The sequence below is a fragment of the Staurois parvus genome, unplaced genomic scaffold (genome assembly GCF_062004578.1).
Source record: "Staurois parvus isolate SC_StPar_1 unplaced genomic scaffold, SC_StPar_1.0 ptg000499l, whole genome shotgun sequence".
Classification (NCBI taxonomy): Eukaryota; Metazoa; Chordata; class Amphibia; order Anura; family Ranidae; genus Staurois; species Staurois parvus.
The window spans coordinates 4,227,535-4,246,751 of NW_028318295.1; the positions used below are offsets into that span (position 1 = coordinate 4,227,535).

The 19,217-nt window shown below is 39.9% G+C and overlaps 1 protein-coding gene across 3 annotated transcripts in view; it reads left to right on the forward strand.

The window, feature by feature from the left end:
- The window catches only part of RPGRIP1L (RPGRIP1 like), a 433,499-nt gene that overhangs the window by 303,008 nt on the left and 111,274 nt on the right, over window positions 1-19,217 (forward strand). For all 3 annotated transcript variants that reach the window (XM_089689846.1, XM_089689845.1, XM_089689847.1), the window contains exons 19-21: window positions 4,613-4,681; window positions 12,043-12,205; window positions 15,218-15,309. In XM_089689846.1, coding sequence (XP_089545972.1) covers window positions 4,613-4,681; window positions 12,043-12,205; window positions 15,218-15,309 — 324 coding nt within the window. The remainder of the gene's footprint in view (window positions 1-4,612; window positions 4,682-12,042; window positions 12,206-15,217; window positions 15,310-19,217) is intronic.

Consider the following 19,217-nt stretch of genomic DNA (forward strand, 5'->3'; position numbering starts at 1 on the left):
TGGTGGGAATGCTAACCACTCCAACTCTCTTGGGATGCAGTACATAGCACAATTGCAAGAGTGACAATGTGCACTCTTGAATTTACTCCAGCTCAGTTCCTACTTCATCAATCCCCACTCCCCTCTGGGGAAAACTTTAAATCACTTACAATTCAAATGGTAAATGCTGCCAAAATGTGAATTCACATAGATCGGGGTACATCAGAGATAACCTCCCTTCAAGAATGGTTCAGGGGAATCACCAAGATGGCAAAAATGGTAGAACTTATCTCCACGGCACACAATTCCCCTTCTAAATTCACATCTGTATGGACATGCTGGCTTCACTTTCAAACAACTGCTGACTTTCTTCTATTGTCTAGTGTTTCCTAAAGTCCTTGTTACTCCCATGCTAACTGTCATTGCACGTGATTCTTTCTATTGCTGCTAAACTTTATCACAACTTGACATCCTTCCATATTTGCTGGGCAAGTTTAGTGAAGCTCCTGATGGAGGATCTTTCAGGACATTCTATACCCTTGCTCTTTTTTTAGTGTATCTTCCCTTCCACTATGTCCTCACATCCTTACTTTTTCTTACCCACTCCTTGTAGGCCCCTCCAATTCATTTCATTTTTGAGTTTTTTTGTGTTATACTTTGTTCCCCCGTTCCCCCCCTCTTTTTTTTTCCTTTCAAATACTCCTACTTCTCTCTTTATTACCCTCTCCTTTTATTCTATTTCTTTGCCTTTTTCATAACTCTCCTTCTTATTTAGACCGATATTACCCCAGTACCGCACAGGTACAGTTTGCCTCCTGGATTAGCACATAAGCTGGAGGAACCCATTGGCCATTGTGTTGGACTCCCGTTTTGATACCTTTTTTAAATTTTGCACATTCCTATAATATACAGAGCCTACCCTTCCCCTTTCTGGAGTGAGCTACTGTCAGCATTTCTCACCTCACACATTATATATGCCTTCTTAGTACACCAGTCCCCAACACACTTGATCGATAGTGTATATATTGGTGACTGACATACCCAAATGGGTATTGGTACTGCTCGGAACATAGCTGCTATATACTTTTATAATAATTTTTTTCTCAAAATGTTAGTAAATAACCATAGGATGTATAGCTCATGTGGCATAGGTTTAAAGGTTTGAAGAAAATTCTTACCTAATTTGTTCTGACTCACATGATGTTACTACAGTCATGGCCGAAATTGTTGGCACCCTTGATATTTTTCCTGAAAATCAAGTATTTCACACAAAAAAGGTATTGCATTAACACATGTTTTGCTATACACATGTTTATTCCCTTTGTATGTATTGGAACAAATATAAAACAGAGGCAGAAAAGCAAATATGACATAATGTCACACAAAACCCCAAAAATGGGCTGGACAAAAGTATTGGCACCCTTAACTTAATATTTGGTTGCACACCCTTTGGAAAACATAACTGAAATCAGTCGCTTCCTATAACCATCAATAAGCTTCTGACACCTCTCACCCGGAATTTTGGACCACTCTTCCTTTGCAAACAGCTCCAGGTCTCTCTTATTGGAAGGACACCTTTTCCCAACAGCAATTTTAAGATCTCTCCACAGGTGTTCAATGGGATTTAGATCTGGGCTCATTGCTGGCCACTTCAGAACTCTCCAGCGCTTCTTTGCCATCCATTTCTGAGTGCTTTTTGACGTATGTTTGGGGTCATTGTCCTGCTGGAAGACCCAGGATCTTGGACGCAAACCCAGCTTTCTGACACTGGGCCCTACAGTGCGACCCAAAATCCTTTGGTAATCCTCAGATTTCATGATGCCTTGCACACAGTCAAGGCACCCAGTGCCAGAGGCAGCAAAACAACCCCAAAACATCATTGAACCTCCACCATATTTTACCGTAGGTACTGTGTTTTGTTCTTTGTAGGCCTCATTCCGTTTTCGGTAAACAGTAGAATGATGTGCTTTACCGAAAAGCTCTATCTTGGTCTCATCTGTCCACAAGACGTTTTCCCAGAAGGCTTTTGGCTTACTCAAGTACATTTTGGCAAACTGTAGTCTTGCTTTTTTATGTCTCTGTGTCAGCAGTGGGGTCCCCCTGGGTCTCCTGCCATAGCGTTTCGTTTCATTTAAATGTCGACGGATAGTTCGCGCTGACACTGATGCTCCCTGAGCCTGCAGGACAGCTTGAATGTCTTTGGAACATGTTTGGGGCTGCTTATCCACCATCCGGACTATTCTGCGTTGCAATCTTTCATCAATTTTCCTCATCCGTCCACGACCAGGGAGATTAGCTACAGTGCCATGGGTTGCAAACTTCTTGATAATGTTGCGCACTGTGGACAAAGGCAAATCTAGTTCTCTGGAGATGGACTTGTAACCTTGAGATTGTTGATATTTTGCCACAATTTTGGTTCTCAGGTCCTCAGACAGTTCTCGTCTCCTCTTTCTGTTGTCCATGCTTAGTGTGGCACAGACAGACACACAATGCAAAGGTTAAGTGAACGTCTCTCCTTTTTATCTGCTTTCAGGTGTGATTTCTATATTGCCCACACCTGTTACTTGCCCCAGGTGAGTTTACAGGAGCATCACATGCTTGTAACATTCTTATTTATCCGCAGTTGTGAAAGGGTGCCAATACTTTTGTCCAGCCCATTTTTGGAGGTTTGTGTGACATTATGTCGAATTTGCTTTCTTTCCTCCCTTTTTTTGTTTTGTCCCAATACACACAAAGGGAATAAACATGTGTATAGCAAAACATGTGTTAATGCAATACGTTTCGTGAGAAATACATGATTTCCTGGAGAAATATCAAGGGTGCCAACAATTTCGGCCATGACTGTATGTATGCATACTCTGTATACAGTACTCTTGTTTTTTTTTTTTGCTCCTTTGTAAACCATTTTAACCTCCTAAATGGCACATATTGTCTACCATTGTTTTTGTTGTTACTACCATAATGCAAATCAGATACAGTTGCAAGAAAAAGTATGTGAACCCCTTGGGATTACCTGGAGTTTTGCATGAATTGGGCATAAAATGTGCTCTGAACATCATCTAAGTCACAACAATAGAAGAACACAGTTTGCTGAACATAATACTACACAAACATTAGATGTTGTCATGGTTTAATTGCACATAACATGTAAACATTCACAGTGCAAGGAGGAAAAAGTATGTGAGGCCCTAGCTTAATGACTTCTCCCAGAGCTGATTGGAGCCAGGAGTAAGCCAACCTTGACTCCAATCAGTGTGATGATATTGGATGTGTTGCTGACAGCTGTCGTGCCCTTAAAAAACACACACCTGTTTTGGGTTTACTGGTTTCAAGAAGCACTGTCTGATGTGAACCATGCCTCGCAGAAAAAAGCTCTCAGAAGACCTGCGATCAAGAATTGTTGACTTGCATGAAGCTGGAAAGGGTTACAAAAGTATCTCCAAAAGCCTTGATGTTCATGTGTCCACGGTAAGACAGACTGTCTCCAAATGGAGAAAGTTTAGCACTGTTGCTACTCTCCCTAGGCGTGGTCGTCCTGTAAAAATGACTGCAAGAGCACAGCGCAGAATGCTGCATAAGGTAAAGAAGAATCCCAGAGTGTCAGCTAAAGACCTACAGAAATCTCTGGCACATGCTAACATTTTTGTTGACACATCTACAATAAGGAAAACATTAAACAAGAATGGAGTACATGGGAGGACACCACGGAGGAAGCCATTGCTGTCCAAAATAATATTGCAGCACGTTTGAAGTTTGCAAAAGAGCACCTGGATGTTCCACAGCGCTACTGGCAAAATATACTGTGGACAGATGAAACCAAGATTGAGTTGTTTGGGAAGAACACACAACACTATGTGTGGAGAAAAAAAGGCACAGCACACCAACATCAAAACCTCATCCCCACTGTAAAACATGGCGGAGGGAGCATCATGGTTTGGGGCTGCTTTGCTGCCTCAGGGCCTGGACGGATTGTTGTCATTGATCGGAAAATGAATTCCAGAGTTTATCAAGACATTTTGCAGGAAAATGTACGACCATCTGTCTGCCAACTGAAGCTCCGCAAAGGATGGGTGATGCAACAGGACAATGACCCAAAGCATACAAGTAATTCAACAAAACAATGGCTGCAACAGCACAGAATATGCCTTCTGGAGAGTCCTGACCTCAACCCGATTGAAATGCTGTGGCATGACCTTAAGAGAGCGATTCACACCAGACATCCCAAGAATATTGCTACATTGAAACAGTTTTGGGAAGAGGAGTGGTCCAAAATTACTCCAGATTGTTGTGCAGGTCTGATCTGCAACTACAGGAAACGTTTGGTTGAGGTTATTGCTGCCAAAGGAGGGTCAACCAGTTATTAAGTCCAAAGGTTCACATACTTTTTCCTCCCTGCACTGTGAATGTTTACATGTTATGTGCAATTAAACCATGGCAACATCTAATGTTTGTGTAGTATTATGTTCAGCAGACTGTGTTCTTCTATTGTTGTGACTTAGATGACGTTCAGAGCACATTTTATGCCCAATTCATGCAAAACTCCACGTAATCCCAAGGGGTCCACATACTTTTTCTTGCAACTGTAAAGGTGTATAAAGAGATAGTAATAAACTCTGTACCATATATTTTTCAGATGTCTATGCCAAAGCCTGTGGTACGAAAACCAAAAGTCTCCTTTATTGATGTCAATACAGAAAGTTTAGTAAGTACTGTACATATATATTTTTATTATGCTTGGAAATTTTATGATCTCCCAGGGTTTGCTTGGGTTTGCACAAGGTGATACTACGCTTTCCACCAACAAGCCAATACCTTTCTGGTAGCATAATTGCATTCCCAGAATTGGACCCTATACAGTATATAGTACATTCTGTGAATGGATCTATGTATGTAATCTATAAACAGCTGCATAATGGAGGGTTTTTTGTGAAACCAGGCTGTGTTTGCCAACAAAAGCTGTTCTACAAGCTCCTCCATTTTATTTCAGTAATAGGTGTCTGTCTTTTTAAGCTGCTGTCAGCATTCTAAATCAGATTTTAAGGAAGAAAGGCTCCACTGGTATTGGCAACAGTAGGTCATGCACAAGTCAGGCATACCGACAAACAGTCCAAGCAGGGTTTTTCAGCACTTTATTCAGGAATGCAGTAAACAAAAATAACATTAAAGCAAGACCTTAGCATAAAATAAAGCCACTTACTAAATTCATATATGTTTCTAACAGTGTGCCTCTTGATGGGGTTCTCCAAAACAAATGGACAGCTCTTATACTTTTTTTTAGAAGTCGGTTAGCGGTCATCCTTTTCACCCAGTAGCAGACTCTCATAGAAGAGAGAATAACAGAGAGCCCTGAGCATGTGTCAGTTCACTTATATACTGTAAAGGTCAGTTCAAATATGAGAATAATTAATCAGGTCCGATTAATAGGTAAGACTGTGGGGGCTCACAGAAAAGAAAGGCTAGTCCTGTGTTTGAGTGCCAAAACAAATTTGCCAAGTTGAGCGAAGCTGGGGAGGTAGCAAACACAGGGGTGACAGCTCTGGATGTCACTGTTACTCCTAACATCCAGGAGAGCAGCCCATCTAGTATGGGTGGTGAGAGTAGTGCAGGAAGGCCTAGACAGTTGGTGGTAATAGGGGATTCTATAGTCAAAAGGACTGATAGAATAATTTGTCGCCAGGATTGTCTCAACCAAATGGATTTGCTGTCTCCCTTGTGCCAGGGTTCGGCATGTGGTGGACCGGGTTGATAAATTACTGAGAAGGGCTGGGCATGGCCCAGCTGTCTTGGTCTCTGTTGGAGCCAATGGCAGAATACAATGAAGGTGGAGTAATAAAAATAAATAAAATAAAATAAATGTATTTTATTTTTATTACTACAAACACATTGTAGAATAGTAGGAGCATGGCACATTATTTATATTCGTTTTATGCACATTAATATATGGGATTGCGTTTGGTGTTAGCAGCTTTCAAACTAGAAATAATTGTATAGCAGCTCACAAGGTTTTGACATAAACACTGAAGGTGGAGGTTCCTTAAAAATCAATTTAAAGAACTAAGCACCATTTGTCCCTGTGCACATGTCAACATCTGTCACAGTGTCCCACAAACATCTGTCAACATCTGTCACAGTGTACAGTGCACAAAAACATCTGTCAGTGTACAGTGCAAAAAAAAATCTGCCACAGTGCACAAAACATATGTCAGTGTACAGTGCACAAAACAAATATTAATAAAAAAAATTTAACTCACTCTTGTCCCCCCTTGTGCACGTGCAAAGGCAAACGTACACAGTGGTCTCATGCACATATGTAAACAGCAATCGCACCACACATGTGAGGTAACGCCACGAACGGCAGAGCGAGAGAAATAATTCTAGCACCAGACCTCCTCTGTAACTCTAAACTGGTAACCTGTAAAGGTTTATAAGAGTGTATTTTTTCCCAAAAAATTGCGTTCGAAAAACTGCTGCGCAAATACTGTGTGACATAAAAAATTACAAAATCCACCATTTTATTCTATAGGGCCTTTGCTAAAAAAAAATATGATTGGGGGTTCTAAGTAAATTTTTTAGTAAAAAAGTGTCAGAAGAAGGCCTGGTCTTAAAGTGGATAATGCCTGAATGTGCCTGAAAGAGAAAAAGTCTCACATGTGGTATCCCCATACTCAGGAGAAGTAGCAACATGTGTTTTTGGGTGTAGTTGCAAGTATGCCTATGTCGTGTGTGAGAAATAACTTGTTAATATGACTTTTTTGTGAAAAAAAAAAAGATTTACTTTATTTTCCAAAGCATTGTGGGAAAAGATTACAACTTAAAAAAACTCACCATGCCTGTTACTAAATACCTTGGTATGTCTACTTTCCAAAAAGAGGTCATTTGGGGGAGGGTACTTGTACTGTCCTGACTTGTTAGTGTCTCAAGAAATGAGAGTCAGTATATCAGTTGTGATCAGGTGTGATCAGTTTTCAGTGATGGGTACCATAGCTTGTAGACTCTATAACTTTCACACAGACCAAATAAAATACACTGATTTGGGTTATTTTTACCAAAACAATGCAGTACTATAAAGTATGGTCAAAATTTATGAAGAAAAATAACTTTTTTGCAAAATTTTATAACAGAAACCAAGAAAAACTTTTTTTCAAATGTTTCAGTATTTTTTCCTTTATTATGCAAAAAATAAAAAACCCAGCGGTGATTAAATACCACCAAAAGAAAGCTCTATTTGTGTGAAAAAAATAAAATAAAAATATCAAAGTGTGAGAGTGTTCAAAGCTAAACATTAGCCTGGGCAGGAAGGGGGTGAAAGTGCCCAGTATTGAGGTGGCTAAATACCTTCTTCAGCTCTGTGTATACAAAGGAGCATGGGGAGCTTATTTCCATAATGAGGACGATATTGACACAGCCCCAGATGATCCACATTGGCTCACAATTGATATGATCCAGAAATATTTAGACAGAATAAATATGAATAAATCACCTGGACCAGATGACATACACTCACAGAGCCAAAAATAACTGAGCTCTGTCATTTCAAAGCCATTGTACCACTGGATTGGCGTAAGGCCAATGTGGTGCCAATATTTCAAAAGGGGTCAAAGTCTTTACCAAGTAATTATAGACCTGTTAGTTTAACTTCTATAGTCAGGAAGATACTGGAGAGTTTAATCACTTGCCTACTGGACACTTTTACCCCCTTCCTGACCTTGCCAATTTTCAGCTTTCAGTGCTGTTGTACTTTGAATGACAATTGTTTGGTCATGCAACACTGTACCCATATGACATTTTTTATGGGATTTTATGTTTTGCACCATAAATGAAAAAATACTACAAATTTTGAAAAAAAAAGTTTTTTGTTATAACATTTTGCAAACAGGTAATTTTTCTCCTTCACTGATGTTTGTAGATGAGCCTGCACTGATAGGCAGCACTGATAGTCTGCACTGATGAGGCGGCACTGGTGGGCATTGATGAGAAGACACTGATGAGACTGCAATAATATGTGGCACTTATGGGCACTGACAGGCGGCAATGATAGGCACTGATAGCGAGCACTGAAGGGCACTGACTGGTGGCACTGTCAGTCACAGATTGGCAGCACTGCTTGGCGCTGATGGGCAGCACTGTTCGGCACTTTTGGGGCTGCAATGATAATCCGGGCACTGATAATTAATACCCTGATTATCAGTGTAGTTGAATCCTTGCACAGTTGCCAAACAGTTGTCACAGTTCATTTGCAACAACGTGAGGAAAGTACTGCCTATAACTGGCAAGTTTATTTACATGGTAATCAGCTGTGATTGGACACAGCTGATCACGTGGTAAAAGGCCGCTGGCCCTTTAACTTGTCATGTGATCAGCTGTGTCCAAAGGACACAGAGAGCTCAGGAGGCGCGTTCTGCGACAACGTCATATGATGTCTTCCCATAACTGGACAACCACGCTGTAGCCATTAAAAAAGACCACACAGATGAGTCCTTCCTAGTAAAAAAAATATTTTAGGTAGCAAACAGCTTGGATTCATGAAAGACAGATGTTGTCAAACAAATCTGATTTCTTTTTGTGAGGAGGTAAGCAAAACGTTAGACAAAGGAGTGGCTGTGGATATAATATACTTGATATTTGCAAAACCGTTTGACACAGTTCCCCACACACAGCTAATGTGTAAGGTAAAGTCTACAGGCTTGGAAAAATCAGTTTGTAAATAGATAGAAAATTGGCTAAAAGACCGAATTCAGAGAGTAGTTGTTAATGATTCATACCCTGAATGGTCTAGGGTTGTTAATGATGTACCCCAAAGTTCAGTGTTGGGACCCTTACTTTTTAATATATTTATAAATGATATAGGGTGTGGAATTAAAATAACTATTTCAGTGTTTGCAGATGACACCAAGCTATGTAGTGGAATGACGTCCTTACAGGTTGTCTTCAACTTACAAGCTGGCCTCTTACAAGCTGCACTGTTTAATTGGACAACTATGTGGTAAATGAGGTTTAATGTTGATAAATGTACACTTTTGTACTTGGGGGCTAAGAATATGCACACATCCTACATATTAGGGGCAGTACTATTGGGGGAATCAATGGTGGAGAAGGATCTTGGAGTTCTGGTAAATCATAAGCTTAATATTGGCATACAATACCAAGCTGCGGTTTCCAAAGCGAGCAAAAATGTTCTTGTATTTAGAGAGGTATAGACTTCAGGGAGAGAGATATCATTTTGTCCCTGTACAAATCATTAGTAATACCTCATCTGGAATATGCAGTTCAGATACAAGACAAATACTAGATCAGTGTTCGTCCTCGGAGAGATGGTTAGGGAAATGACAGACAGAAGCAGTCAGCAGGCAGATGTACAGGTCAGCGGCAAACAGTCCAGGTTCCAGACAGGTAAACAGAAGAATGATCCAGACTGTGTGCCGCTGGTCCTCAGTTCTTTTGCCTGAGGGCAGTCGGATCATATATGCATATTTAACTATCATTGGATATCTGATAGTAGCTTTAAAGTACTTTTATATCTGAAAGACCAGACTTCAGCCTGATGAGCTGTTCCATAGTTGCATACACAGTCAAGTCAAAGTTAAGACTTGAAACATGCGAGCATTAGTTAAGCCTTTATTTGTGTCAGAAAACATTTAAAATGTGTAATATAATCTATACTTATTTCCTGCTGTCATACCTAACGGAAACCTTGTTCATTCTTCATACCTCTGACTTCCTCTATGGGTCTATGAATGTTATAGTACCTGGAGGGCAAGGAGCCATATGCAGGTAAATACCAGAAATGGTATCTTGCTAACCTCTAGGAAACAGAAGCTTGACTATTGTACATAATGTACACAATTTAAAATAAGGAGCATTATGTTTTTTCTTTGACAGAATATTAAGGAAAATTGAAGTAGAATAGTTTTGCAGGAAAAAAACAAATCTTGAATGTGGCTGCCTTTAATCATATAGTTTTATAATGGTTCTTTACTGAGAGGCTTGATATTGACAAAATGCATCAACGTCTTAACCAGTTTAGGCAATAGACTTTACAGGAAAATGCTCGTATTCATTTACTAAATGTGACAATCATCAAACAGCCTGGATTATTCAGTAATACCAACTTGCTGCAAGCATTTTATTTGAACATTATCAAGAAAATGAATAATCCAGTTTTACTGAGCGCAGATTGCAGGTAAACCTCTCAGTGTCAAGTATCTTATTTTTCCCTGTCTCTTTATCCAGTAAGGTACTGCTGTACGTTGTTAAACTGCAAACTGTGGGGATACTTATTTCTGCAGTGCAGATTAACCACTTGCCAACTGCGCTATAGCCAAATGACAGCTACAGAGCGGTTGTCCAGTTCTGGGAGGGCATCATATGATGTCCTCGCAGAACGTGCCCCCGGTGATCTCCATGATCGCTGTGTCCTATAGACACAGCTAATCACATGATGTGGTAAAAGGCCAATCACAGTAGCCCTTTACAACGTGATCAGCTGTGTCCAATGATACAGCCGATCACTGGTAAATGCAGTTGCCGGTTATCTGCTGCACTTTCTTCACGCTGTCACAGCGTGAGGAAAGTACTGCTGATAACTGGCAATTGTCAGAGGACGGATCGGCACCGATCATCAGGGCTGCCCACCTGTGCTCAGCAGTGCCTATTAGTGCCACTCACCAGTGCCCAGCAGTGCCACCCATCAGTGGTACCCAGCAGTGCCACCAGTCAGTGCCTTTCAGTGCCCATCATTGTTTCATATCAGTGCATGCCAGCTCTTCAGTGCCACCTACCAGTGCTGCCTATCTGTGCCTGCCCATCAGTGCTGCCTATCAGTGCAGCCTCCTCAACGCACATCAGTGAAGGAGAAAAATTACGTTTGCAAAATTTTATAATAAAAATAAAGAAAACCTCTTTGTTTTTTTTAAATGTTTTGCTCTTTCTGTTTATAGTGCACAAAATAAAATACCCAGCGGCGAATAAATACCACCAAAAGAAAGCTCTATTTTTGGGAAAAAAATGATAAAATTGTTATATGGGTACAGTGTTGCATGACTGCACAATTGTCATTCAAAGTGCGACAGCCCTGAAAGCTGAAAATTGGCCTGGGCACGAAGGGGGTATAAGTGCCCAGTAGGCAAGTGGTTAACAACAACAATGCAGAAATCACTCTTGGGTGGCCAGTGCACTCATTAATGGCTGTGAACTGAGCCATCATCGAACTCAGTTCACTGACACAATGTATAGAGCTGATCCAAACTCCTCTGTACCAAGTATTTGCTGTGATGATCAATCACAAATGTAAATTGTGTATTGTTTACATTGGGGAGTCTGTACCTTCATCTTACATTGGAAGAAGGGAGAGATGGAGGGACTAATGAATTAATTAATAAATCATTAATTTGTTAGTTCCAGATCAACAGAGGTTGTGAAATTGTTTTTAACCCATTCACTCTACCCTTCCCTCCTGTATATCTCAGGTCCATTATGTCTCTGCAGTGACCTGTATATTAACCCATTTCTCTCCTATATCCTGCACATCTGTTCAATAATCCATTCATCTCCATGCTCACACTGTATGCGACCTGTAAATTAACCCCTTCGCCTTATCTTCCCTTGAGTGTGCAGGTCACATTTAACATACCTAGTGCACCATTGGCAAGCTCCATGTTTTAAACCATTCAATAACAGCCATATTTCTTCACCTACAAAAAAAAAAGAAGGGGGGGGGGGCAACAATTAGATCGCCCTAGGTTGTCTACTAGGGATTATCTGGGGAGGTTTTTTATTGCCCTGCAATTTTTTAATATGTGTTATAACAGATAGTAAAGGAAACAGTTTTTTATGTCTTTTGTTTCCTTTATATAGTAAAAAATTATTGAAAAACCGTATGGCCTTTAAATACCACCAAAAAAAGCTCTACCTGTCTCAATAAAATTATATAAAATGAATTTGGGTGAAGTGTTGTGAAGTCTCACTTTGTTTGACAAGGTCCATAGATTAATGCTATATTGTGAAAGTGTTTTGGGTATTAAAATGCTGGAAATGTAAACATAATATATTCTCTTTATTCAAAAGGAAAACGATAAACCTGCAACAGAGGAAAGTCCGAAAAAAGCATTGAAGGACCATCCAAACAACAATGAAGAAAGCTCACAACTTTCAGATGGGCAATATGAACTCCAAAGTTATGACACATCAGGCGATGAAACAGAAGTATCTGAAAATTTGGAAGCAGAAGGTACTAAAGGCATTCCATTCAATTATTCCCATCCAAAATTATTAATTAAAACTAAACATTGCAGTCTGTGACAGTGATTTATCAAGGCAGGTGCACAGAGAGGAAGTGCCTAAAAGATTACAAGGGGCATCTTGATATTTGTCAAGACAACCTAAAAAAATGCAGAGCATCCTTGCAATACATGCACATTTTCCCATGTGTTATCCTTTGAAATGCTGTGCAAGTATAGAGAGATACCTGTTCACCTTCCAAAAATGTTAAAGAGCTCATAATTTCCTTTGACAGAATGACACCACATGCCTTATTTGTAGGCCTAAATTTTAAGATCTGGTGTCAGCCTAACCCAATTGTCTATTAAACTACTAATAAACTACTAAATCCCTTCAATTCTACTTATTTACACAGCATAGGAACTAATTGTTCTTTAGTGTAAGAAATAAGATGGACTCCATGACATATTATACTGTGCACCGGACAACACTGAATTTCTGACATGCTTGATGGCTTTTTTTTTTTTTGCATTTCCAGATAAAACAACCAGCTTTTAATTATATATCTAACAGATCAAAAGGGAGGAGATTAGAAAATTTCAAAGTTGGGGTTTACTTACATTTTAATGATCTCAGTTCAGCGGTCATGCTATGATGCAGCACAGACTAGAAGTGACTTTGCACAGATATTTAAGTTATTTTGCTTTTAGAGGTGTTCTCCATAGAGCTATACAGTATATCACAGAAGTGAGTACACCCCTCACATTTTTGTAAATATTTTATTATATCTTTTCATGTGCCAACACTGAGCCTGTGGAATTTGCAGTGTTTTCTGTGCGAATTCCGCACCGCATCAGAATTGCACCCCATTCATGCAAACCGCAGCGGGTGTGTATGTTAAGTTAACAACACCCCGAAAGCGGTCCGCAAAACGCGGTGCGATGTGCAGAATTGGATCGCATAGGTGTGAATACCCATGCGATCTGATTCTAGTGCAGACCCAAAAAAGGGTCCTGCACCTTTTTGGTGCAGGTGCGGTGCAATTAGAATGTGGTGCTGTTCCTGTGCTAATCACATGTGATATACCGCACCACATAAATGTGAACCCAGGCTAAAGAAATTACAATTTGCTACAATGTAAAGTAGTGAGTGTACAGCTTGTATAACAGTGTAAATTTGCTATCCCCTCAAAATAACTCAACACACAGCCATTAATGTCTAAACCGCTGGCAACAAAAGTGAGTACACTCCTAAGTAAAAATGTCCAATTTGGGCCCAATTAGCCATTTTCCCTCCCCAGTACCATGTGACTCATTAGTGTTACAAGGTCTCAGGTGCGAGTGGGGAGCAGGTGTGTTAAATTTAGTGTTATCGCTCTCTCTCTCTCATACTGGTCACTGGAAGTTCAGCATGGCACCTCATGGCAAAGAACTCGCTAAGGATCTGAAAAAAATTATTTTTGCTGTACATAAAGATGGCCTAGGCTATAAGAAGATTGCCAAGACCTTGAAACTGAGCTGCTGCATGGTGGCCAAGACCATACAGCGATTTAACAGGACAGGTTCCACTCAGAACAGGCCTCGCCATGGTCGACCAAACTGGTTGAGTGCATGTGCTCAGTGTCATATCCAGAGGTTGCCTTTGGGAAATAGACATATGAGTGTTGTCAGCATTGCTGCATAGGATGAAGGGGTGGGGGGTCAGCCTGTCAGTGCTCAGACCATACGCCGCACACTGCATCAAATTGGTCTGCATGGCTGTCGTCCCAGAAGGAAGCCTCTTCTAAAGATGATGCATAAGAAAGCCCGCAAACAGTTTGCTGAAGACCAGAAGACTAAGGACATGGATTACTGGAACCATGTCCTGTGGTCTGATGAGACCAAGATAAACTTATTTGGTTGAGATGGTGTCAAGCGTGTGTGGCGACAACCAGATGAGGAGTACAAAGACAAGTGTGTCTTGCCTACAGTCAAGCATGGTGGTGGGAGTGTCATGGTCTAGGACTGCATGAGTGCTGCCAGCACTGGGGAGCTACAGTTCACTGGGGGAACCATGAATGCCAACATGCACTGTGACATAATGAAGCAGAGCATGATCCCCTCCCTTCGGAGAATGGGCCGCAAGGCAGTATTCCAACATGATAATGACCCCAAACACACCTCCAAGAAGACCACTGCCTTGCTAAAGAAGCTTAGGTTAAAGGTGATGGACTGCCCAAGCATGCCTCCAGACCTAAACCTTATTGAGCATCTGTGGGGAATCCTCAAACGGAAAGGTGAAGGAGCGCAAGGTCTCCAACATCCACTAGCTCCGTGATGTCATCATGGATGAGTGGAAGAGGACTCCAGTGGCAACCTGTGAAGCTCTGGTGAACTCCATGCCTAAGAGGGTTAAGGCAGTGCTGGAAAATAATGGTGGCCACACAAAATATTGACACTATGGGCCCAATTTGGATATTTTCACTTAGGGGTGTACTCCCTTTTTGTTGCCAGTGGTGTAGACATTATTAGCTGCAAATGGCCAGCAAATTTAAAAGATATAATAAAATATTTACAAAAATGTGAGGGTTGTACTCACTTCTGTGAGATACTGTATTTCATAATTGAGGATATAGCTGGGATGGGAGGTGTGGGGTTGTGCCTGGAGTTAAATGTGTCACCAAGCAATAAATTGATATAGGCATTTGAAACTTTATACAGATCTCAACTATTTGGACTATTGTTCATTGGATCAGATGACAAATGTATGTATATTGCAGCATATTCCCTCTAGCTTTCAATTTTTGGGCAACTGATGAAGAATAGAATGTACAAGTCTGAAAACCTTGTCCAATTGCTATTGTCTCCCTTCTCCATCCAAAATGAAAGTGATCACAAGTCACAAAGACCTGTTTTCTCAGTATCATAGATATATAATACTTTAATTAGGGAAAGATTTTCTTTTTTTTTTGTATTTTATTTTCAGTAATGTTTCCTTATTCAGTTATATAAAAAATTCCAATTTTAAATGTTCTTTCCTATAGATCATGATGGAAAACAAACAACTCATGGAAATGAATCTACAGCATCTGACAGTGATGACTGCATCATACCTGAAGATAAAGGGATGAAACCAGTAAGTACAATGTTATCATTTTACTTTATGGTTAGTAGTTTATTGGGCATTGTAGTAGAATGTATTTTGCAGAACATATTATGTACTGTATATATTATATAAGTAGATATGAATTCTGCATTGTCAAATTATAATTGCAATTACATACCCATATGAATATATTGGGATGTTAGTTTATAAGACTCCTGATAACAGCACGCGGCCATGACGCACTTTTAGACTCTGTTATAGAGTACATTGCTTTTGCTTTAAATAATGTTTAACACATTCTTTGTAAATCTGGGTTTTAATTGAATCCATCATGCTTCTGCATACTTGCCACTATTGCCATGTTGTCATGCCAGTCCCAGAAAGGCCTTCAAAGTGCTGTGGGTAACATTGATACCTAAACTAACATTTCTGAGCATGGACACAGTTCCTTGGGATAGTCAAAGAGTGAATGTAGCAACATTATTCCTTGTAATTCTGTGGTCAAGGTGGCATGTTGGTGGTCTTGCTTTCTGTGCGTTGTAGACTTGCAGGAGTGCTTTTCAAGCTGCAGCCTAGAAGGCTAAGGAACCTACATTGATATTAAAGGTAATGCAATAGTGCTGCAAATAGTCACAGTTTCATCTTATTCATCGTTTAACAGTAATCTTGGGGAATAACTTTTCAGCTTTAGTAGTGGAAAAGTAATGTGTTTTATTATTACTCATGCAACATTTGACCAGTGCAGTGCATAAATGGCCCCCCGCTTTTACAGCCTGTGCGGGCTCCCTGGGACACGCGGCACTGCCATCCGGTGCCCGTTGTGTCCAGATCGCTGTACGGGACTACTGTGTGAGGTCCCGATCATGTGATCACTGATTGGCTAATCAGTGATCACATGAATAGTAGTAAACAAGATGTCACTTCCTGACATCATTGCTTACTGCTTGTGAAATCTGTGAATGATCACAGAGGTCACATGCTACAAGGCTATTCACAACAGCCTTGTACCATGTGACAAGCTGTGACCAATCACAGCTCTCACAGTATTTCTCAATGGCTGCAAGAATGCAGTCGGAGAGGAGAAATGATTGCTTTTACAGCCTTTATGGGTGTAAAAGCAATCAGTATATAAAAAAAAACCTTATCACCCCCCACAAGTAGTACAGTGTCACTATTGTGACACTATACTGCTAGGGTGACAGTATGTTAAAAAAAAATAAATAAATAATAATATAAAATAAAAATGTAAAAAAAAAATGTAAAAATTATACTTTTTACTAAAAAGATAACTGAATACATTTTGGCCAAGATTTATGAAGAAAGATTATTTCCAAAATGTTTGGACTTTTTCATTTATATAGCAATAACAAAAAAAAACTCAATGGTGAATAAATACCACCAAAATAAAGTTTTATCGGTCTCAAAAAAAAGTCTCTAAAAAATATATATTCATATGGGCACAGTGTTGCATGACTTCGCAATTGCCATTCAAAGTGTGATAGCACTGAAAGTTGAAAATTGGCCTGGACAGGAAGGGGGTAAAAGTGTCCGGACTTGAAGTGGTTAAGAAAAGTGGATAGTATCCTTTCTAAATCGGGAAGGATCATTGGATTGATAAAACCCTACAATTCCATTAAGTCACATATATACTTCAGTTATTTAGCTCAGTGTCTGTTTAACTAATTTATTACTACATAATTTGCAATACTTTACATAGGACAAAAAAATAAAATTGTTCACATTACATCATTCTTTCCCTTTTAACCACTTCCTGTCTGGACACTTTTACCCCTTCCTGTCCAGGGCAATTTTTAGCTTTCAGCGCTATCACACTTTGAATGACAATTGCGCGGTCATGCAATACTGTACCCATATGAATTTTTTACCATTTTTTTGAGACAGATAAAGCTTTATTTTGGTGGTATTTATTCACCGCTGGGATTTTAATTTTTTTTACTATGTAAATGAAAAAGTTCAAAAATTTTGAAAAAAAGTGTTTTTTTAAATAAAATTTTGCAAATAAATAATATTTCATCATAAATCTTAGCCAAAATTTATTCCGTTATTTTTTTTGCATTCTTGCAGTCATTGATAATTACTGAGTGAGCTGTGAGTGGTCACAGCTTGTCACATGGTACAAGGCTGTTGTGAATAGCCTTGTACCATGTGACCTCTGTGATCATTCACAGATTTCACACATAGTAAGCAATGATGTCACAAGTGACATCTTGCTTACTACTTTGCATGTGATCACTGATTCGCCAATCAGTGATCACATGATCGGGACCTCGTACAGAGGTCCCGTCCGACGATCGGTGTTTCACTGTGTCCGGAGGACACTGCGGGCACCGGATCGCGGTGGTGCGCGCTCCCAGAGAGCGCGCACAGCTAGAAAAGGCGGGTGCCGTTTATGGACGGCAACCCGACCCTGGACTGCCACCGCCCTGCCGTTTATAAACAGCAGGCGGACGGCAAGAGGTTAAGAAACTTACATTCTGCTGTTTGTCACAGTTAGACAAACATATATATACACTTGCACACTTTTAAGGACAGTTTTTAAGTGAAAGCCAATTAGTCTAGGTAAAGTCTATGTTCTTGGAAAAATCTGTATGTAAATGGATAGAAAACTGGCTAAAAGATCGTATTCAAAGAGTAGTGGTTAATGATTTGTACTCTGCATGGTCTAGGGTTGTCAGTGGTGTACCCCAAGGTTCAGTGTTGGGACCCTTACTTTTTAATATATTTACAAACAATATAGGGTCTGGGATTAAAAATCCCATTTCAGTCTTTGCAGATGACACCAAGCTGTGCAGTGGAATAACGGATTTACAGGATGTCTCCAACTTACAAGCTGACCTCAATGCACTGTTTAATTGGGCAACTATATGAAAAATGAGGTTTAATGTTGATAAATGTAAGGCTATGCACTTGGGGGCTAAGACTATGCATGCATCATACATACTAGGGGGAGTACAAATGAAGGAGTCAGTGGTGGAGAAGGATCTGGGAGTTCTGGTAGATCACAAGCTCAATAATGGCATGCAATGCCAAGCTGCGGTTTCTAAAGCGAGCAAAATCCTCTCTTATATTAAGAGGTATAGACTCCAGAGAGAGATATATCATATTACCCCTGTAAAAATCATTAGTAAGACCTCATCTGGAATATGCAGTTCAGTTTTGGGCACCAATTCACAAAAAGAACATTGGGGAACTGGAGAAAGTACAGAGAAGGGCAACCAAACTGATAAGAGGCATGGAGGAGCTCAGCTATGAGGAAAGATTAGAGGAACGGAATTTATTCTCTCTTGAGAAGAGGAGATAAAGGGGGATATGATCAACATGCATAAATACATCTGTGGTTCATATATTGAACTTTGTGTAGAGTTATTCACCATTTTGTCATCAGAGAGGACAAGGGGACACACTTTATGTCTGCAGGAAAAGAGATTTAATCTCCAAATATAGAAAGGTTTCTTCACAGTAAGAGCTGTGAAAATGTGGAATAGACTCCCTCAAGAGTTGGTTCTGGCCAGCTTTAAGAAAGGCCTGGATTCTTTCTTAGATACACAGAATATAACTGGATACTAACATTTATAGGTAAAGTTGATCCAGGGAATATCCAATTGCCTCTCGGGGGATCAGGAAGGAATTTTTTTCCCTGCAGGAGCAAATTTGATCATGCTTTGCTGGGTTTTTTTGCCTTCCTCTAGATCAACTATGGGTATAGGATTATAACTTTTATTTATATATATAAAAAAAACTACATAGAGGCGTTTTTGCATTGAAGTCATTGAGGTCAAAGGGACGAAGTCAATAGGGGGTGTTTTTGCATTAAAGTCAATGGGACGTAATTTTGCATTGAAGTCAATGGGATTCGATCTTGCATTGATTATCTGCACTTTTTTTTTTCTATCGACAAACAACAGACAACCCTGTTT